At 37.7% G+C, this 22747-nt stretch overlaps 1 protein-coding gene across 2 annotated transcripts; it reads left to right on the top strand.

Annotated features, from left to right (window-relative positions):
- Positions 1-132: 132 nt before the first annotated feature.
- On the top strand, positions 133-13680 carry Oip5 (Opa interacting protein 5). Of its 2 annotated transcripts, XM_027926231.2 has the most exons (5): positions 133-461; positions 828-894; positions 3574-3696; positions 7635-7716; positions 13376-13680. In XM_027926231.2, the coding sequence occupies exons 1-5, from the start codon at positions 140-142 to the stop codon at positions 13469-13471; spliced, it is 690 nt and encodes a 229-aa protein (XP_027782032.1). In that variant the 5' UTR covers positions 133-139; the 3' UTR covers positions 13472-13680. The 2 variants fall into 2 exon arrangements, with proteins under 2 accessions (XP_027782032.1, XP_071464198.1); XM_071608097.1 differs by lacking the exons at positions 7635-7716; positions 13376-13680 and adding an exon at positions 4981-5243.
- The last annotated feature ends 9067 nt before the right edge of the window (positions 13681-22747 follow it).

Below are 22747 nucleotides of genomic sequence, written 5' to 3'. Positions count from 1 at the left end.
AAGGCGGAAGGCCCTAGGGGCTCGTCCAAGCTACAGGTGAGCTGTGGAGCGCACCGCTCACAGGGTCTACTGAGGACGCGGGGGCGACGCTTGGAGCAGAGTTTGGTGCGAGATTGAAAGAGGAAACCGCAGCAGGAAGATGGCGGCTCGGCCGCGGCGGCATCGGTCTCGTTGTGCAGAAGTGTCCCGAGGTGATTTTTGTGACGGCGCTAAGGAGATGATCGACGAATCCTCTTTTACCACCTCCATGGAGTGGGACACACAGGTGGTGGAGGGGTCCTCGCCGCTCGGTCCGACGAAATGTGGGGCGAAAGAACAGCCAATCAGCCCGCTGCTGCCGTCGTGGCTGCAGCCCGAGAGATGCGCGGTGTTCCAGTGCGCGCAATGCCACTCTGTGCTGGCGGATTCAGTGCACCTCGCCTGGGACCTGTCGCGTTCCCTTGGGGCCGTGGTCTTCTCCAGTAAGTTGGAGGGCGGCTTCTGGAGAAGTCTGGGACGGGCTAGCAGAAAACTCGCTGGAAAGGAAACAGGATGTAGATTTAGAAAGAAATTTGCCCCTTGGGACGGAGGGTGGGGGTGGTTTACGGAGGGTGGGGGTGGTTTTCGTGGTTTTGTTTTTTATCCCCCCGGTTTTAAATTTTTTTCCCGTCCCAGTCGCTGGGGCTGGAAAAGAGGGCTTCGCGCTTGCTAGTCAAACGCTCTAAAACCGAGCCAGGCCTCCTTTCTTGGTGTCCGCCCCCATCGCTACTATGAGTCTGGCCAGGAGGGAGGTTTTCCTTTTCAAGGCCCTCACAAGTTCAAGTTGTGACCCGTGTTTTTCGTTTTAGGAGTCACAAATAACGTCATTTTGGAAGCACCCTTCCTGGTTGGCATTGAAGGTTCGCTTAAATGCAGGTGTGTACCGAGAATTACTGATGGTTTTCTAGAAACAAATTGTATACTGTCCGAGGAGTATACCATTTGTTCCTATAAAGTTTATTATGTTCATACAGTATAATCAAATGATAGAATGTTTCTTTTACTTGTTTGACACACCTGTAAGAACTTGTTGTATTATGAAACGAAGAAGATTTTTGTGTAGTTTTAAAAATCTTTCTGAGGTCCACATTCCTAGTGTTATATACAAATGAAGTGAGGCTAAAAAAAGATGTCTTTTTAAAAATATTTAATCTTAAGTGTTAGGTGGACACAATATCTTTATTTTACATTTATGTGGTGTTGAGAATCTAACCGTATGCTAGACGGGTACTCTACCACTGAGCCACAACCCCACCCCAAAAGGTGTGTTTTATAGTGGAAAATTTTGGTTTATAGTGAAAATAATTTACGAACTACAATCCTTTAGGTTACCAACACTTCAAGTTTGTATTTAACATGGAATTTGTAATAAATCATGGCAGGATTCAGTGATTTCAGAAATTGGGAGAGATAAAAAAAAAAAACAAGGTGATTATTAAGTACTTGAATGCTGTATGACTTACAAGTGACAATCAAGTACTCAGTGAATTTATTATTAAAATTAGGCTCCAAAAATTTGAATATTGGCCTTTGACAGAAAGACAATTCATTCTTTTTATTTTTTAAAGTACTAGGGGTTGAACCCAGACTCTACCACTGAGCTACATCCCCAGCCCTTTTTATTTTTTGTTTTGGAACAGGGTCTAGCTAAGTTGTCCAGGCTGGCCTAGAATTTAGCTGGGATTACAGGGGTGGGCCACTCCACCTGGGATTACAGGGCTGAACCACTGCACCTGACTTCCAAAGATTGCTTCTCTACCAAATTTTATTATTCTGTTACTGGTGGAAGATTTAATGTAACTAATTTCAGTAAGCATTATTGTATTACAGTCTTAGCACTTAAAAATAGCATTGTTATGCTGAATTTTTGTTATGCTCAACAGTAATATTTACTTTGTGGAATTTTGCTTATATTGGTTATAAGTAAAATATTTCTTTTTAAATTGTTTTTGCAAATTTAAACAGAAGTGAACAGTATAATGAACCCATGTATTACCAGTCACTAAATGAGGACAGATAGCAAATCATGGCCAATCATGTTTTATCTATAATCATACCTATCCCTCCTTAATGTTTTTAAGTACATATCTGAAATTATATCATTCCATTCATAAATATTTTTGTAAGAATCTTTATAAGATAATAACACTTTTTGTTTTTAAAAGATATAACCTAATTCCCAGGAAAGTATATTACTAAACTACCCTTTTTTTTGTTTTTAGTTGTAGATGGACACAATATCCTTAATTAATTAATTAATTAATTTTTTTATATGGTGCTGAGTATCATACTGGTGCCTCATACATATAGGCAAGTGCTCTACCTAGCCTGTAAACTACTTTTTAAAATAAGCTAAAATAGGCATTCAGTAGTGTTTGTAGATTGACTCTTTTTTTTTTTTTTTTTAAGAGAGAGAGAGAGAGAGAATTTTTAATATTTATTTTTTCAGCTTTTGGTGGACACAACATCTTTATTTTATGTGGTGTTGAGGATCGAACCCAGCGCCCCGCGCATGGCAGGCGAGCGAGTAAATGAGCATTTTCTCTTTAATCTTTTTAAAAAATTAGAGCTTTATAGTTATACGTAGTAGTTGGGTTCCTTATTATGGAGAAATTTTAAAATACTTCAAATACTTCAAATAATTCCCATGTACCCATTACCCAGTTTCAACATTTACCAATATTTTGACAATTTGGGCTGGGGAATATAGCTCAGTTGGTGGAGTGCTTGCCTTGCATGCACAAAGCCATGGGTTCAATCTCCAGTACCACACACACACATACAATAGAGAGAGAGAGAGAGAGAATTTTATTTTATCTGTATTCTTCATTTTTTATTTATCTTGGAGTATTTATTTATTTATTTATTTATTTGATACTAGAGATTGAACACAGAGGTACTTTACCGTTAAGCTAAATCCTTAGTACTTTTTATTTATTTATTTTTATCTTGAGACAGGGTTTTACTAAGTTGCTGAACCTGGCATCCAACTTATGATCTTCTTTCTCAGTCTTCCTAGTGGCTGGGATTACAAGCGTATACCACCGGGCCCAATCTATGGAGTGTTTTAAAACAAATCGGAGAACTCATTAATATGTACAATTATAATGCACTCATTAAAATATGTGGAAAAAAAATCAGACAATTGATCAACTTTTATGGTGCTGGAGGTATAGTTCAGTGATAGAGATATGTGCAAGGGAAATACAACCTGCAAAAAAAAAAAAAGAATTTAAAATACAAAAATAAATTGAATGTTTCAGTGTTAATCTCATTAGTTAGCTTCCTCGCCCCCCCCTCGATAAATTACCTATCTCAGAGTTATATATCCTTAATTGCTTTAATGGACGAATCCATGAAGGTTTCTGTAATTTAGAGTATAATTATATTAAAACCTGAGTTACCCTTTCTTGGATGTGACATTGTTTCAGTCTCATTCCTATTATAACATAAATTTCTCTTGTGTCTTAAGTGATAGAAATGCTTCCAGAGACTTATTTATTTTGATTTGTTCTGTGATTTTCTTTCTTACCTATTTTGTGTTTTCCCTCCTAGCACTTACAACCTTTTATTCTGTGGTTCCTGTGAAATTCCCATTGGTTTCCATCTATATTCCACCCATGCTGCTTTGGCTGCCTTGAGAGGTCACTTCTGCCTTTCCAGTGATAAAATGGTGTGGTAAGTAGATATAGATATTGTTTATCAAAAAATAAAGATTAAAAAAATATGTATTTATTTATTTTTGAGCATAAAACAGTAAAATATATTCAAGTGAATTTATTAAGCAGGGAAGAGAAAACCCAATAGGGGTTGCCTTCAAATAAATTTTAAAAGATCTTTTGGAAAAGACAAAGTATTTGTACTCAAGAAGATGCTAAAGCCAAGCACTCTTATAAAAAAAAAAATAGTAGTAGAACAAAAATATAATCTTATAACATTAAGATGATTTTAGATGTCTTCTAATCATACCATGTCTTCATAGTGGTACCATAGAATAATTCAGAAGCTATTCTTTCAATAAACAAAATTCAGGAAGGCAAGCTTTTGCCATAGATACCTTTTGGGTTTGTGCCCTTGCCCATCTCCCTCCCATAGGGTGGGACCTTGTTATCATATTTGTCTCATGCAAGACACCACTCACATGTATAGGATTTTTTACCTGACCCAAATAAACCATATTTTCTACTCTAGGAATTTGAAATATGGGCACTTGTCACTTGTAGATGGTGCTGAAGTTGAAAAGCGAAAGCTCTTAAGTTGTGATAGGTTTTTCAACATTATACATGTAGATGCAGAGAAATCTGCTGAAAAAGAACAATGAAACAGATGCACGAAGAAAAGTAAAAGTAGCGATCACAGGGTCTCCTAGGACTTGAAAAAGTACCTATTTGCTGTTATTTCTCATAAATTACATTAGGTATTTCTTTATCTTAGTAAATTGAACCTTTTAATTTAGCTTTTTTGTTTATTACAAGAAACTGAAATATACATCAAAGTCTTTTCTTAACCACTAAGCAACAACAACTACTGATAGCCTGGTTTCTGCCAGGCATTATACTTACCTAATTGAGTTCTTATTATAAGAAAACTAGGACTCAGAGAGGTGGAGGAGCTGAGGTGTGAATCCATGAATTCAAAACTCATTTTCCCTTCATAAAACATAAATGCTTCTGTTTTTTTCATTTCCATTTAATGTGCTTAGATATGTATTGTTTTATTTTGTTTCCATGGTATTGGCGTTTGAATCCAGGGCCTTGTACATGATAGGCAAGTGCTCTACCACTGAGGTACATCTCCAGCCCCTTTTATTTTTTATTCACGAGACAGGGTCTTGTTATCTTGCCAATCCTTGTGTGAAACCTGGAATCCTCCTGCTTCAGCCTCCTGAATGGCTGGTGCCACTGAGCTTTTTTTTTTTTTTTTTTTTAAGAGAGAGAGAGAATTTTAATATTTATTTTTTAGTTATCGGCGGGCACAACATCTTTGTTTGTATGTGGTGATGAGGATCGAACCCGGGCCGCACGCATGCCAGGCGAGCGCGCCACCGCTTGAGCCACATCCCCAGCCCCCACTGAGTTTATTTTCAGGTTGGTGTTTCTAAATCATTTTGTTTGATAAAACAATAAAATTTATAGGTAAAACTCACTTGTTACTATGAAACTGTTTCACGTGCATTAGGTATATACCATTTGTTCTTCATTGCAGATTTCTAACAGGATGTATACTTGAGATGGAATTATATTTTACTATGAATTCCTCATTTTTTAAACAATCTATTTAAAATTAAGTTTTTTTATTGTTGTTGTTTTGGATACCAGAGATTGAACTCAGGGCCACTTGACCACTGAGCCACATCCCCAGTGTTATTTTGTATTTTATTTAGAGACAGGGTTTCACTTAGTTGCTTAGCACCTCCCTTTTGCTGAGGCTGGCTTTGAACTCGAAATCCTCCTGTCTCAGCCTCCCCAACCACCGGGTTATTGGCATGCACCAGTGCACCTGGCAAAATTAAGTGTTTTGTTTTTGTTTTTTGTTTTAGATGGACATGTACCTTTATTTTATTTATTTACTTATTTTATTTTATTTTTTAAAGAGAGAGAGAGAATTTTTTAATATTTATTTTTTAGTTTTTGGCGGACACAACATCTTTGTTTGTATGTGGTGCTGAGGATCCAACCCAGGCCGCATGCATGCCAGGCGAGTGCGCTACCGCTTGAGCCACATCCCCAGCCCTTTATTTACTTATTTTAAATTAATTTTTTATTTATATATAACAGCAGAATACATTACAATTCTTATTACACATATAGAGAATTTTTCATATCTTTGGTTGTATATCAAGTATATTCACACCAATTCATATCTTCATACATGTACTTTGGATAATAATGTTCATCACATTCCACTATCATTTCTAACCCCATGCCCCCTCCCTTGCCTTCCCATCACTCTGCACTATATAGAGTTCATCTATTTATTTATTTATTTTTATGTGGTGCTAAGAATTGAACCCAGTGCCTCACACATACTAATCAAGAACTCTACACTGAGCTCAACCTCAGTCCTAAAATTAAGTTTAATGAGGAAAAAAAAGTATCTCAATATGTGCTGTAAGTAACTGTAAATCATTTTTAGAAACAGACGTAAGTAGATGTTCCAGAAGAGCGATAATTTCAGTTTTTGCTAGAGAAATAAGCTTTTAGTAACAAAGTTTTTAGTATAAATTAAGTCTTATGGGATTTTTGAGTATTTAGTCTTTAAGATGAAGAGTTGACTAAATAGAAATTAGGAAAGTATGGTTAGCAGGAATCTTTGAAGATAATGAATCTATGTCTGTGTATCCCATCCAAATGAATTTGGTTGCTAGTATCAAAAATTCTGACTTAACAGTGGTTTTAAAAAGAAAGGTGAGGGCCAGGTGTGGTGGCGCATGTCTGCAATTCCAGCAGCTTGGGAGGCTGAGACAGGAGGCTCACAAGTTCAAAGCCAGCCTCAATAAAAGTGAGGTGCTAAGCAACTGTGAAATCCTGTATCTAAATAAAATACAAAATAGGGCTAGGGAATGTGGCTTAGTGGTTGAGTGCCCCTGAGTTCAATCTCCAGTACCAAATAGGAAAAAAAAAAAAAAAGGTGAGGCTATTGGCTACCCCAGGAGCCTTCTGATGGCTCAACCATGATTAGGGATCTGGGTCAGCATTTCTGTGCTTCTCTTGGCTTTTTCCTCTTGAGTACAGCATGAATATATATTGATGGTAGCATCTTCAACAGGAAGGAAGAGTGTTTGGGGCATAAGGAAACACAAAGGAACTTATTTTATGGGCAGAAATTTTCTTATTCTCATTAGCTAGAACTAAGCTATATGATCATCTTATTGGGAAAGCAAATGTGTCAACAGATTTGTCACAGTTAGCTTAGAACACTTTTGATTCAACTCCTAGGCTGAACATATGAGAAAATCTGGGTTGTTAATAAGAAAAAAGTGAGGGGCTGGGGTTGTACTCAGTGGTTGAGCACTTGCCTCGCACGCATGAGGCACTGGGTTCGATCCTCAGCACCACATTAAAAAAATAAATAAAACAAAGATATTGTGTCCATCTACAACTAAAAAAAAAAAAAAAAGAAAGAAAAGAAAAAAGGAATGGCTACTGGCTAAGCAACCAACACTATTTGCTACAATTCGATTACTTTTCCTTTGAAATATGTATGCTATAGGATCTACTTGTGTGCATCATGATTTTCATATGATCCAGTTTTTTTTTTAATATCTTTATTTAATTAATTTATTTTTATATGGTGCTGAGGATCGAACCCAAAGGCTCGCATGTGTTATGTGAGCACTCTGCTGCTGAGCTACAACCCCAACCCCTGATCCTGTTTTTTGTTTTCAGTTTGTACTGGGATAATTTGTCCCTGGGAAAAGGTAGGATGACAGAGTCTCTCTGATTTGTTTGTTGAGAAATTGTTTTTCCAACAGAATACATCACAAATCTTGAAATGGAATTTAGTAAGAAGGCAGGCTTTGCTTGACAGATTGTATTTCAGAAGGCAAGTATGGTTCATTGATAATCTTAACTGTGGTATGGTACTAATATTTTCTCTCTCTATTTTCTATCTAGCTATCTCTTAAAAACAAGAGCTATAGTAAGTGCATCTGAGATGGATATTCACAATGTACCTCTACCAGAAAAGATTTTAGAGGTAAAATTCATAATGGTTGTGTGGTTCCTGTAATTATAGATAATTCTTTTTTTATTTTTTTAATTTTTTATTGTTGGTTGTTCAAAACATTACATAGTTCTTGATATATCATATTTCACACTTTGATTCAAGTGGGTTATGAACTCCCATTTTTACCCCGTATACAGATTGCAGAATCACATCAGTTACACATCCATTGATTTACATGTTGCCATACTAGTGTCTGTTGTATTCTGCTGCCTTTCCTATCCTCTACTATCCCCCCTCCCCTCCCCTCCCCTCCCCTCTTCTCTCTCTACCCCCTCTACTGTCATTCATTTCTCCCCCTTGTATTATTTTTCCCTTTCCCCTCACTTCCTCTTGTATGTAATTTTGTATAACCCTGAGGGTCTCCTTCCATTTCCATGCAATTTCCCTTCTCTCTCCCTTTCCCTCCCACCTCTCATCCCTGTTCAATGTTAATCTTCTTCTCATGCTCTTCGTCCCTACTCTGTTCTTAGTTACTCTCCTTATATCAAAGAAGACATTTGGCATTTGTTTTTTAGGGATTGGCTAGCTTCACTTAGCATAATCTGCTCTAATGCCATCCATTTCCCTGCAAATTCTATGATTTTGTCATTTTTTAATGCGATAATTCTTGATAATTCCTACCAATGAACTTTGGTATGATAAAATGGTATGATACTCTAATCCTCTATGTAAGGTTTGGTGGTGTTTTTTGAATTTGAAACACAAAGCAAGATATTTTTTTTTTTAAATATTTTTTAGTTGTAGATGGACACAATATCTTTATTTCTTTTTATGTGGTGCTGAGGATTAAACCCAGTACCTCACACGTGCAAGGCAGGCACTCTACCACTGAGCTACAGCCCCAACCTGAAAGCAAAATATTAAAGCCATATTATAAGGTCCATTTTGGGGGAGTGCTCAAATATTATAATCCTATAATTCTCCTTTTATGCTGGAAATGGACATGTTCATCTTGTATAGACTATCCTCTTTGAAAGCGCCTTATGTTTATATGTCTCAAAGAGTGGTAAAAAATTATTATTTTTATTACTTTTTTTTAACATTTATTTTTTAGCTTTAGGTGGACATAATATCTTTATTTTATTTTTATGTGGTACCGAGGATCAAACCCAGTGCCTCACGCATGCTAGGCGCACTACTACTTGAGCCATACCCCCAGCCCTGAGTGGTAAAATATTATTAAGCTATTTGTTTGTTTGGTGTTGGAGACCAAACCCAGGGTCTTGTGTTCATTGTATCACTGAGCTATATCCCCAGCCTAAGAATTCTTATTTAAATGGGTTTTATGGAGGAGTTGATAACTTATGTTGAAGAAAGCAAAGTTTTGGTAACTTGATGGCTCATTCTTAGTGAAATTTTGGTTATAACTACCCTTAGAAAATCAACCTAAGAATTTACTATTGGTTTATTTTTAGTAGTATATAATAGTTTGTTCTTTGCAAATTACACATTTAGTGACCAATGGCATTTATTTTTCAAAGTTTAATATTTGGAATAATGGTAGGACAGGAGAACAGTGATTTCCCCCCACCCACCAAAACTAAGTTCTAAGCTCATGGATCATGTTCTAAGGCAGGGGATTGCAAGCTTTTTCTATAAAGGGTTAGCTAGCTGATAATTATTATAAGACCATGGAGGCTTAGTTTATATCACTGTCATTCTATTGTAAACACACCCATATAGCTGGGCAGAGTGGTGTGCACCTACTACTACCACTACTACTATTATTACTATTACTACCACCTACTCTGGCTACTTGAGAAGCTGAGGCAGGAGCATCATAAGTTTGAGGCCAGCCTGGGCAACTTAGTGAGACCCTGTCTCTAAATAAATAAAAAGGCCTGGGGGTATTAGCGGTAGAGTTCCGCTGGGTTCAATCCCTAGTACTGAAAAAGAAAAAGTTATGGGTGATGATTGCAGAATTTGGCAATGTGAGAAACTTTGCCACAAAATAACATGAGAAACAATGTGAGACATTTTGGAAAATGTCTCAAAATAAAAAGGGCTGGGGATGTAGCTCAGTGGTAAAGCACCCTGAGTGCCAAAAAGTCCCCAGTACCAAAAAAGAAAAGAAAAGAAAGCATCTTAAGTCTGTGGAAATTTTCCTCCAGGCATGCAGAAAATGGAGAAACAAGTATGTGAAAAAACCATGAGCCATAACAGACTCTCCCATCCTCCAGCTTTGAGGGGAGAAGCTCCATCTGAGCAGATGTAGCCAAGAACATGGGGATCCTTTACCCCCACCCCCAATTGAAGGCTACGGTATCCTCCCAGTAGGAATGGGCCAATGGCATTTGTCAACTACCTCCCCTCCCCAATGTTACAGAAGCTGTATTCTAAAAGAATGTCATTTGTTGCATAATAGATTTACTGTAGGCACAGTAGGCCAGGAATATTGGAAACTCAATTACTATTGCACAGTTTGCTTGTGAAGCAGAAAGTTCATGCTGAGAAACTAAAGCTGAGATGATCAGAAGCTAGCTCCCATGCCTAGTACCCTGTTGTAAAGCAAGGGTGTCATTCTAATACACTATCCCCACCCTTCAATTTGGAAGCAGCGGCACAAGGATTTTGCTCAGGGTGAAAGGCAGAGTGTGAAAACAGAATTCTGAAGCTCTTCCCAAAGGAAATACTTATAACACTTAGGAGTTCAAGACTAAGGGTGCTGTTTAAAACAACGGAGATTTTGGAGAGAGAAAGCAACTAAGAGGAAGCTGATAGTTCCATGAGAGAAACAAATTAAACCACAGACTAGATTTACCAAGAATGGCTGTTAAAGACTATCTGGAAAGGAGTCTGAATTATTTTTATTTACCACTAAGCTACATCTACAGCCCTGTTTTTTTTTTTTATAGTTGTGTATGGACCTTTATTTTATTTATTTATATATGGTGCTAAGAATTGAATCCAGTGCCTCACACATACTAGTCAAGCACTCTACCACTGAGCCACAACCTCAGCCTCCTGTTTATTTTTTAGACGGGGTCTTAGTCTTGCTCATTTGCTGAAGCTGGCCTCAAGTTTGTAATCCCCCAGCCTCTACTTCCTTAGTTGCTGGGATTATAGGCCTGTCATCAAGTGCAGCAGGTTTAATTGAAAAAGATTATGGGATAATTTTTGCCTCTGGGCACTGTTATAACAATGGAGCAGTTTAGCCAGCAGTAACTAGAGACTGATTGACAGCTGGTTATGATACCAGTAGAGGCAAATAACTGAACACAGGGATTCGTGCAAAAATCACTAAATTCCCAGGGTGACTGCACATTGCTGAAGGCTTTGTGTTATGAGGAGTGAGGGACATCAGATGCTCATAACTGGGGTTGGAGGATGGGAGGAGAAGGCATCACTATGATAGTCCAGCTATTTAAACAAACAAGAAGAAATCTGGTATCCAGATTTGCTACAATATATTACCTAAAATGTTCATTTTTTATTTTAAAAGTTATGAAACATACAAAGAAATAAAATGTGGCCCAAATACAGGTTAAAAAGTAGGCATTAGAAACTGCTTTTGTAAAGATGGAGATGTGGGCTGGGGTTGTGGCTCAGAGGTAGAGCGCTTACCTAGCATGTGTGAGGCACTGGGTTTAATCATCAGCACCACAAATAAAATAAAGATATTGTGTCCACCTATAATTAAAAAATAAATAAATAAATAAATATATATATATATATATTTTTTTTTAAGGTGGAGATACTGGGTTTTGCAGACAAAGCTTTAAAAAGCCGTTAAAAACATTTCCAAGGAGTCAGGCACAGGGGCACATGCCTGTAATTCCAGAGGCTTAGGAGGATCACAAGTTCAAAGCCAAGCTCAGCAATTTAGTGAGGCCCTAAGCAACTTAACAAAACCCTGTTCAAAATTTTAAAATAATTTTTAACTGTCAAGGGGTGTAGCTTAGTGGTTAAATGCTCCTGTGGTCAGTTGCTGGTACCAAAAAGAAAAAAAAAATTTTTTCTAAAGAAGTAAAGGAAATTATTCTTAAGGAAGGTGTGATGATAATGTCTTAAAAATAGAAGGTATTAGTAAAAATGATAGAAATTATTTTAAAAAACCAAGTGGAAATTCCCTAGTTGAAAAGTATAAACAACTGAAATGAAAAATTCACTAGAAGGGCTCAACAGCAGATTTGATTAGCAAGTGAAAGAATCATCAGGCTTGAAGATAGAAATTATGCAATCTGAAGAAGAGAGAAAAAAAGAATAAAGAAAAACGAGTAAGCCTAAGAGTCTAGTTGAAACCATCAAGCATACCTAAAAATGCTTTGGTAATATAAGTACCAAAAAAAAGGAAAGGGGATGCAGGTACTATGGCACACAGCTATAAATTCAATTACTTAGAATACTGGGTGAGGAGGATTATAAATTCAAGGCCAGCCTCTGCAGTTTAGTAAGACCCCACCTCAAAAAAACAAGCAGGATGGGCTGGGGATGTGGCTCAAGTGGTAGCGCGCTCGCCTGGCATGCGTGCGGCCCGGGTTCGATCCTCAGCACCACATACAAACAAAGATGTTGTGTCCGCCGAAAACTAAAAAAACAATAAATAAAAAAATAAAGAATTATTACTAATTAAAAAAAAAAAAAAAAAAACAAGCAGGAGATGTAGCTCAGGGATGGATCTACACCCAAACACAGGAAAAATGTTGAAAGATTAAGAGAAAATATCTTTGAAGCAGAAGAAAAATGATTCACAGGTATCAGAGTATCTCAGTAAGAATAACAGGCTCTAGAATTAGCTGTAAAACAGATTGAGTTTATTGTGAAAACTATACCAGAAATATGTATCTAAAAATTGCACAAATAAGATTTTTTTTGTTAACCTAAAGTTCAGTAGGAGGCTAAGTTATTCATAATTCTGTATTTCATGATAACTTTTAGTCAAATTACATGTTGAAGCCAGGTGTGGTGACACACACTTGTAATCCCAGCAAAAAAAAAAAAAGGGAAGCCTGATACTTCTAGCTCAACAAAATCCAGTGACCTCACTTTATTCTGCTCTTCATAGAAGCAGTGATGCTCAGCAACTGTTTGTTTTCAAATGAAATTTTATACCTGATGATCTTACTGTATGCTAGGTTTCTTTGTATAAAATTCTCTCAGAAATAGAACAGAGGGCCAAGTGCTGTGATAAATTCCTGTAATCTCTGCTACTTGGGAGGCTGAGGCAGGAGGATCAAAAATTTGAAGCCAGCCTCTGCAATTTAGCAAAACCATGTCTCAAAAAATAAGCAGTGTGTGGTGGTGCATGCTTGTAATCCCAGGGTCACAGGAGACTGAGGCAGGAGGATTGAAAGCTCGAGGCCAGCCTCAGCAATTTAGTCAGACCCTGTCTCAAAATAAAATACAAAAAGGGATGGGGATGTTGCTCAGTGGCCCTGGGTTCGATCCTTAGCATCAATCAATCAATAAATGAAAAGACTGGAAATGTAGCTCAGTAATAGGCATCCCTGGATTCAATTCCAACTACTGCACTCTCACAACAAGAACAGAACAAATGTATTCCTGACCTATGTTGAGATATTGCCAGCTTCCAATCATGACATACACTAGCTAAAATTTGAAGTGGCATTGCAACTAATTGAGAGTTAAGGGTAAGATACCCTGACATCTCTATTTTTTTTTTTCCCAGCTGAAAGAGAAGATAATGCTGATGCATACTCAGTTAAATTCACTAATGAAGATTCTGAATGAAGTGACTCCTGACCAGTCCAAGCCAGAAAAATGAACCAAAGTTTGAGTTTCAAGTTCAGACTTTTTTGTTACCTTCCACAACAGGCTGTTCATTTCTTTTAAAACAATTGTCTTCAAGAACAGAACAGAGACTGGAGTTGTAGCTCGGTGGAAGAGCGCTCGCGTAGCATGTGTGAGACACTGAGTTTGATCCTCAGCACCACATAAAAATAAATAAAATAAAGGTATTGTGTCTATCTACAACTGAAAGTATTTTTTTTTTTTTAATAGGACAGGGGCTGGGGTTGTGACTTAGTGGCAGAGCACTTGCCTCGTGCCAGTGAGGCACTGGGTTCAATCCTCAGCACCACATTAAAAAAAAGTAAATAAATAAAAGAAATGTACTGTGTCATCTATAACTAAAAATAAAAAATAGGACAGGGCTGGGGATGTGGCTTAAACGGTAGCGCGCTCGCCTGGTATGAGCGCGGCGCTGGGTTCGATCCTCAGCACCACATAAAAATAAAGATGTTATGTCTGCCGAAAACTAAAAAATAAATATTAAAAAATAATCTCTCTCTCTCTCTCTCTCTAAAAAAAAAAAAAAATAGGACGGGGATTGGGAGAGGGGAAAATGTGGTTTATTATGTTTACCTCTATGCTATTTTCCAAATAAAGTTTGGAAAATTGCATAGAGGTAAATAGCATAGAGGATCAAACCCAGTGCCTCACACATGCTAGGCAATTAAGAAATTAAGGAGTCTTCTTTCTATCCAGGTTTCATAGCTATGTGCCGTAAGAATTTACTGATTTCATAATACTTATGTCCGAAACATCTTACACTCCAAATGTAGGGATTTAAGGTGCAACATCCCACATGTCCTCTGGCATAAAATGCAGGTTTGGTTTGAAAATACAGCTGGCCTTAATGTTGAGTACTAGTATTCCTACATGGAGATATTGTTATATATAAATATCGATGAAGCATTTTTTCTTATGTTAAATACAGAAATAATATTCTATGGGTAATATTTAACAAATTGTATAATCTTATTTATCTCTTTGCTATTGTAAACTGAGCTTCAGGATAATAATGAGAGAAAACATCAAAGTACTATTGTTTACTTTTCCTTTAGCACTTTGGATAATTAGCTTAAAAAATATTTATCTGGGCTGGGGTTGTGGCTCAGCGGTAGAGTGCGTGTCTAGCATGCGCGAGGCCATGGGTTCGATCTTCAGCACCACATAAAAATAAATAAAATAATGTGTTATTTAAAAAAATTATCTAATGAAATTTTAAGGTATTATCTAGGTGTGATGAATAAAAATTAAGCAAAAATAGCCACTTTTTATCCTCACAGAGGTTATAATCTGGTCACAGATGGACAGGCAGTCACTTAAAGACATGTAAAATTAGGCCTGTAGTAAGGGTTTTACAGCACAGGGACATATTACAAGCACATACAGCAGGTGACTGACCTGATCTTGGGTTTAGGGAAGGCCCCTCTGAGGAAGTGAAATTTTAGGAGTGCTCTGAAAAATGGGGAATTAAGGTAAGGGAGGGACATGTGCAGGCCATGTTTGTGGCCCTTTTTAAGTCTGCAAGATTTGCAAAGGTAGATAGAAACCATAGGCTTCTGGAAGGATGTTTATTTTATTGAAAGAACAATGGGAAACCCTTGAAGAATTTTAAAAGATGTAGGTATCCACATTGGATGACTTTTCCATGGAAGATTATGACCTTAAACCTGACATCGATTAAATTGAGTGACCTAATATATCAATTACATAGAGATTATATAAATATATCACATCACTTATACATATTACAAATTATATGCTGACTGTAGAATAAATGCAGATATAGGTATATGACAAAATAGTGAAGGTATATTTCTTTCCCTTTTTCTATTTTTAATAATACCTTTATTTTATTTACTTTTATGTGGTGCTGAGGATCAAACCCAGTGCCTCACATGCGCAAGGCAAGCACTCAACCACTTAGCTACAACCCCAGACCCTTCCCCTTCCTTTTTCTTTGGTTCTCAACCCCCGAGCACAGTCCTATTTGTATTTTATTTAAAGACAGGGTCTCATTGAGTTGCTTGGCACCTCGCCATTGCTGAGACTACCTTTGAACTTGCGATTCTCCTGTCTCAGCCTCCCCAGCTGCTGAGATTACAGATATGTGCCACCACATGGGCCCCTTCCATTTTTTTTCCTTTTTAAATGAAAAGTCCCAATTACATTTTTTTTAAAAGAGAGAGAGAGAGAGAGAATTTTTTTTAATATTTATTTTTTAGTTTTCGGCGGACACAACATCTTTGTATGTGGTGCTGAGGATCGAACCCAGGCCGCACACATGCCAGGCGAGCGCGCTACCGCTTGAGCCACATCCCCAGCCCATCCATTTTTTGTTTAAAAAAAATTTTTTTTGTAGTTGTAGATGGACAGAATACCTTTATCTTTTATTTTTATGTGGTGCTAAGGATCAAACCCAGTGCTTCAAACATGCTAGACAAGCGCTGTGCCACTGAGTTACAGCCCCAGCCCCCATCCATTTTTGAGAGGAACAATACAGCATGCTGGTGATTGGGCTACTGAACTATTTGTATTCAAATTGAACTTCAACAATTGACCTCTCTGGATTTGTTTCTATGTGAAATAAATATAAGAACAGTAACTACGGCTATGGTGAGAAATAAAGGAATTAAAGAATATGTTTACCTAGGTTTGGTGGCACACACCTGTAATTCTAGCTACTCAGGAGGCTATAGCAACAGATCACTGGGAAACTTTCCAAAACCCTGTATTGAAAAATATAAAGGGTTGGGTTGTAGCTCAGTGATAGAGAACTTGCCAGCTTTTGTAAGGCTCTGGGTTCAATCCAAATATCTCCCTCTGCCAGCATAGTGACTGAGGTAGGACTGCAAGTTCAAGGCCAGCCTCAGCAAGTTAGTGAGGCCCTAAGCAACCATGTCTCAAAATAAAAAGGGCTAGGGATGTAACTCAGTGGTAACGTACCTCTGGGTTAAATCCTGAGTTAAAAAATTGTATTCATACACATGTATGTAATAAATTTATATATAAATAAAATTATGTACATAAATTATTCATAAATATAAAATTGCTATTTTATATATATCATGTATTCAGATCTATGCTTGGCACATAGTAAGTGTTCAATAAAAAGTAGCTATTAGCCAGGCACAGTGGTGCATGCCTGTAATCCCAGTGGCTTGGGAGGCAGAGATAGGAGGATCAGGAATTCAATGCCAGCCTTAGCAAAAGCAAGGCACTAAGCAACTCAGTGAGACCCTGTCTCTAAAATACAAAAAATAGGGCTAGGGATGTGGGGGAAAAAAAAAAGTAGCTATTAACCTTCATATTAATACATGCATAGACACAAAGGTAGTTGTATATATGTCGAAAAAAAGTAGTCATGTGCCATATAAAAATGTTTCTACCAAAAGTGGACTGAATGTAAGAAGATAATCCCTTAAGTGTACAATTCAGGTAAAAAAAAAAAAAAAACAAAAAACTTCCTTATCACCTAGTGACCTTGTATCCATTGTGACTTCATGGAACAACACATTACTCAACATTTATGATGTTAGTATAAATATACCTATTATGCAGTCCTATAAAAGTACAGTAGTAACAGTTTCAATAGGGGCTGGGGCTATAGTTCAGCGGTAGAGTGCTTGCTAGCATATGTGAGGTCCTGGTTTCGATCCTCAGCACCACATACAAATGAATAAATAGAATAAAGGTATTTAAAAAGAAACTATTACATACAATATGTAATAACAACTTACAGGTTTATTTATTTACTATCATTTGAGAACTGCTACTTACCAAATAATTTTCACTGTAAAATAGTCTGCTAGTGGCAGCAGCCTTGTGTATCTCCTATTTAAGTCTCTTGATTGCATGAGGCCATATCAAGTGGTTGACATTTATCATATAGGTTTGTCTGTGTACACTTTTTAAAAATATTTTTTAGTTGTATTTGGACATAATCTTTTATTTATTTATTTTTATGTGGTGCTGAGGATCGAACCCAGAACCTCGCACATGCTAGGCGAGTGCTCTACTGTTGAGCCACAACCCCAGCCCTGTCCATGTTCATTTTTAAGACATTTGTCTAATGATGCATTTTTGTGAATGTTTCCTTTGTTAAGCAACACATGTATGTCATAACTCCATATGGCTATAAGAATAATAAAAATTGCACACAGAAGCTGTAAAATTTGGAGCTTTTTTTCCTGCAGTACCTGGAGTTGAACCCAGGAATACTTTATCACTGAGCTACATCTCCCTTTTTTGAGACCGGGATTGTCTAAATTGCTGAGGCTGGTCTCAAACTTTTGATCTTCCCTCCTCAGCCTCCTGAGTCCCTAGGATTACAGGCCATGTCTGGCTTTGAGGTTCTAAAATTTTTGACAGAAGTCTTCATTCTCCTGTGCCAACTTCTAGGGAGCTTATCAGTAAATGTTAACTGAAAAGTCTCATAAATCAGAAAATATTATTAGTGACCATATGACAAAGGCCACATGGCTTCTTTGTTCCTTTCCACTTAACAACCAATCTTAAATTTAAATCTGCAACATCTACTTTCTTCCTGGAAAAAAATCTTTTCCTGTTGGGGATGCAAATCAAGTCAAGATGGCACCTGGCAATTTGCCAGGAGGAGTGGTTTGTGAAGCAACGCCAGAGAGCCATTAAGATGATGAGGATTCCTTATTGGCTGACTGCTGTATCTAGATGATGTGTGTAGATGATGTGTGTGTTAGTTAGGTATATATACCTCTGCTGACCGGCAGAGAAGCGGCTCCCTCTACCTTGGGTGCCCACTACTTTGAGTTCTCGCTCAGTTCCCGCTTCAACCTTCAAGTTGCTTGTCACCTCTCGGTTATTTTGCCCAGCCGGACTGCGGCATATGGTGGCCCGTACGGGGAACGCCTGAAGCTTGGGGGTAAGTGACAGGGTAAACTGCTCACCCCTGAGGGCAGGGCGAGAGGATGGGTGACCATTTCAAGAAATAGTGTATTCTTCTTTCGTTTTGTTTCGTTTTTGTTTCAAGCTGCCTGTCCCTTGAAATAAATAGGATGGGAGAAAAGTTGTTCGCCCCTGAGGAACAGATATAGACCACGGATGCACATGTCAAGAAAATAGAAAAATTGAGACAATGAATTTTTGTTACATTTTTGTCTCATTTTGTTTTGGTTTTGTTTTGTGTTATCTTGTTGGGTTGCGTTATCTTTGTAGCAGAAATATGGGATCCGAAATTAGTAAAAAACAAACCAAAAGAGTATTAAGTAAATTGCTAGAGGAAGGAAGGCACCCCAGTAAAACCAAGAACAGTTAGGGCATATGTTGATACGATACAAAAATGTAGCCCATGGCTTCTTAAGGAGGAGTTGTTGAATATATCACAATGGGACTATCATGGTGAAGATTTAAGGAAGATGGAAAAGAAAAACCCAGGAACTCTGCCAGTTGGCACATTGCCATTGTGAACGTTGATAAGATCTTATTTGCTTAGTCCAAAGCCTTCAGTTCAGACTATGGTAGAGGAAGGAGAAAACAGATCAAATAAAAGACAGGGTCTCTTGAGCTAGTCAGAGGAAGAAAGTTTAGAGGAGGAAGGGCTATCAGGGGAAAAGTTACAACAGGAGGCTGCTATTAACACTTTTCCATCACCAGAGGGCGTACGTATTCAACCAATAGCTCCACCTATGGAGACAACATATGCTGGGTGGCCCCCAACCCCCATAGTTTATAGATGGGATCCTGAGACAGGACCTCGAAGATTAGCATGCCCTGTATTTGAGGAGGCAGGAGGGCAGCGAATTCACCATGCTTTAGATTTTAAAACTGTGAAGCAGCTGAAAGAGGCTGTAACAACCTATGGTCCTCAAGCGCCTTTTACTGTAAGTATGGTTGAATCCATTACAAATTTAAACATGACACCAGCAGATTGGGCTAGCAAGTGCAAAGCTGTGCTAAATGGAGGACAATATTTGTTATGGAAGGTTGCCAATCAGGAATTTTGTATGGAGACGGCTAAGCGAAATGCAACAGCTGGTTATCCTCAGAGAAATCTAGATATGTTGCTAGGAGAGGGACCTTATGAGGATCAGCAGCAACAAATTGGATATGATCCTGCCATATACTCACAAATCGCTTCAGCTGCAGTTAAGGCATGGGAAACTTTACAAGGACATGGAGATTTACAAGGTCAATTATTTAAGGTAATACAAGGAACTAATGAACCTTACGCTGAATTTGTAGATAGGCTTATACAAACAGCTACCAGAGTCTTTGGGGATGTAGAACAAGCAATGCCATTACTGAAACAGCTAGCCTATGAACAAGCCAATAGATGGTGTAGGGAGGCCATTAGACCATGGAAACATAGAAATTTAAATACATATATTAAATTATGTAGAGACATTAATGAACAGGGGCAAGTCTTGGCAGCTTTAGGTGCCGGCCAAAAACATGCTACAATTGTGGACAAACAAGACATTTTAGAAGGAGTTGCCCCATAGGAGGAGGGTTTAACAAAATTGGATATGATCAAAGAGGTAGAATACCAGGTATTTGCCCATGATGTTGTCGAGGGACACACTGGGCTTATAAATGCTGTTCTCAGACTACTGTAGAAGGTACTCCGTTGTCAAAAAACGGAAAAGGACCAGGTGTTTACCCACAATATCGTGGAGGAAAACATTGGACTCCATTGCCAAAAAATGGACGGGGGGGCCCAATGCTCCGGGGCCCACGACCACAAATATACAGGGCATTGGAGGAAACCAGCAACACCATCAGTGTAGTGCCCAGGACACATTATCCATTAGATCCCTTATCAGACAAACCAGAGGGAGTGCAGGGTTGGACATCTGCGCCTCAGCCAGAGCAGTACTAACTCCAGAGATGGCAGTTGAAATCATTCCCACAGGGGTAAAAGGACCTCTTCCCCAAGGAACAGTAGGCTTATTATTAGGATGCAGTTTTTCTACTCTAAAAGGACTTATGATAAGACCTGGGGTAATTGATCCCAATTTTAAAGGTGAAATAAAAATTATAGCCAGTTCTCCAAGGGGTATATCAGTAATTTCACCAGGAGATAGAATTGCACAGTTATTAATAATACCCAGCCTACATGATAAATTTTCCAGTCGTACTATAGAAAGAGGTTCCAGGGGATTAGGCTCCACAGGTATAGATTGGGCTATGCTTTCTTTAAATTTAGATTCTCGCCCTATGCTAAAGTTAAATATTCAAGGACATTAATTTAATGGGCTACTGGATGTAGGTGCAGACCTTAGCATCATCTCTCATCAAGAATGGCCAAAACATTGGCCTTTACAATAAGCCACTCAAATGCTTCGAGGCCTAGGAGTGGCGAATAATCCCCATAGAAGTGCGATGGTATTAGATTGGAAGGATCCTGAAGGATGTGAAGGAACTATACAGCCATATGTATTGGATCATCTTCCTATAAATTTATGGGGACGAGATGTTCTAGATCAATTGGGATTAACATTAACAAATAACATCAATTCAAATGCGCCCACTATTATGGCTAGACAAGGTTTTAGGAAAGAAAAAGGATTAGGAGAACAAGGACAAGGTATAGTGGCACCAATACAAATAGATCAAAAAACAGATAAACATGGATTGGGTTTTCGGGAGGGGTCACTGAGACAATAAAAATTACTTGGAAATCAGAAAGGCCAGTATGGGTTCCTCAGTGGCCCCTGACTAAAGAAAAGATACAAGCAGCCCATGACCTGGTCAAACAACAATTAGCGGAGGGATATATACAACCTTCTGTAACTCCCCATAATACTCCCATTTTTGTCATCAAAAAGAAATCTGGTAAATGGAAATTATTGCAAGATTTAAGAGCTATTAATAACAAGATGGTTATCATGGGACGTGCTCAATCGGGGATTCCTCAATTGTCTGCTTTGCCAAAAACCTGGTATGTTTTAGTTATAGATATTAAAGATTGTTTTTTTTTTTTCAATTCCAATTCATCCTGAGGATAGTCCTCGTTTTGCATTTACTGTCCCTGCGCTGAATCATGAAGGTCCTGATCAGAGATATGAATGGAAAGTACTCCCTCAAGGGATGGCTAACAGCCCAACTCTGTGTCAAATTTATGTTAACAAAGCAATCCAGCCACTTAGAAATCAAAATCCTGAACTACAAATATTTCACTATATGGACGATGTATTATTAGCACACAAGGATAAAAACACATTGCTAGAATATTATGCCACACTTACAAACTTATTAAAAAATTATAATCTAGAGATAGCAATAGATAAAGTACAATTAAATTTTCTAATTAATTATTTAGGAGTTCTATTATCCTTGACCATGGTCCACCAACCAAAAATTCAAATACAAATAGATCAACTTAAAACACTTAACGACTTTCAAAAGTTGTTGGGAGACATAAATTGGATAAGGCCTTATCTAGGCATACCAACAGGAGAGTTGGGACCTTTATTAGATATCCTAAAAGGTCCATCGGATCCAAATTCACTCCGCATGTTAACGCCTGAGGCAAGAAAGACATTATAACTCATTGAAACATATATGGAAAATATGCATTTGGATAGAATTGATATGTTTGCCTTTATTATTTATTGTACTACGAACAAAAAATATTCCTACAGGAGTATTTTGGCAAGAAGGTCCATTATTATGGATACATTTATCTTATTCTCCTAACACTATTCTTACTAGGTATCCTGAGGCTGTAGGACAATTAATACTCAAGGAATAAAAGCAGCAAAGGGAGTGTTTGGAATTTCTCCTAATAAAATTATCACTCCATATACTATGGATCAAATTAACGAGTTAGCTAATGAGTTAAATACTTGGGCGATAATTATATGCAAATCTGTTTGTTCATTTGATAACCACTTACCATCTAATCCTTTGTTGTATTTTTGGTCCTTGCATCCTGTAGTTTTTCCAAAAATGACAAGAAAAACACCTATCATGAATGCTCCAAATATATTCACTGATGGGTCAAATAATGGTACAGCAGCAATAGTTACCCCTGATCAAGCTTTTACATTTTTAGTACCCAAACAATCAGCGCAAAAGGTAGAGCTTAATGCAGTATTACAAGCTTTTGTGATGTTTAAAGATTCTGTATTTAATTTATTTTCTGACAGTTTATATATAGTTAATGCTATAAATTCCCTTGAAGATGCTGGTAGGATTTTCCCTTCCTCTACTGTTTTCTCTTTGCTTTCTGCTATACAAAGTTTAATCTGGGACAGAAAAGATCCATTCTTTA

The sequence above is a fragment of the Marmota flaviventris genome, chromosome 2, assembly GCF_047511675.1.
Source record: "Marmota flaviventris isolate mMarFla1 chromosome 2, mMarFla1.hap1, whole genome shotgun sequence".
Classification (NCBI taxonomy): Eukaryota; Metazoa; Chordata; class Mammalia; order Rodentia; family Sciuridae; genus Marmota; species Marmota flaviventris.
Note: the sequence above shows the minus strand (reverse complement) of the source record. Positions and strands in the feature narration are given on the sequence as shown.

Bases quoted from the DNA above. Each gene is read 5' to 3' on its own strand.
- Oip5 (XM_027926231.2), top strand. From the start codon at position 140: ATGGCGGCTCGGCCGCGGCGGCATCGGTCTCGTTGTGCAGAAGTGTCC. The intron at 462-827 runs GTAAGTTGGAGG...TTTTCGTTTTAG, and splicing joins TGGGGCCGTGGTCTTCTCCA to GAGTCACAAATAACGTCATT. The intron at 895-3,573 runs GTGTGTACCGAG...TTTCCCTCCTAG, and splicing joins GAAGGTTCGCTTAAATGCAG to CACTTACAACCTTTTATTCT.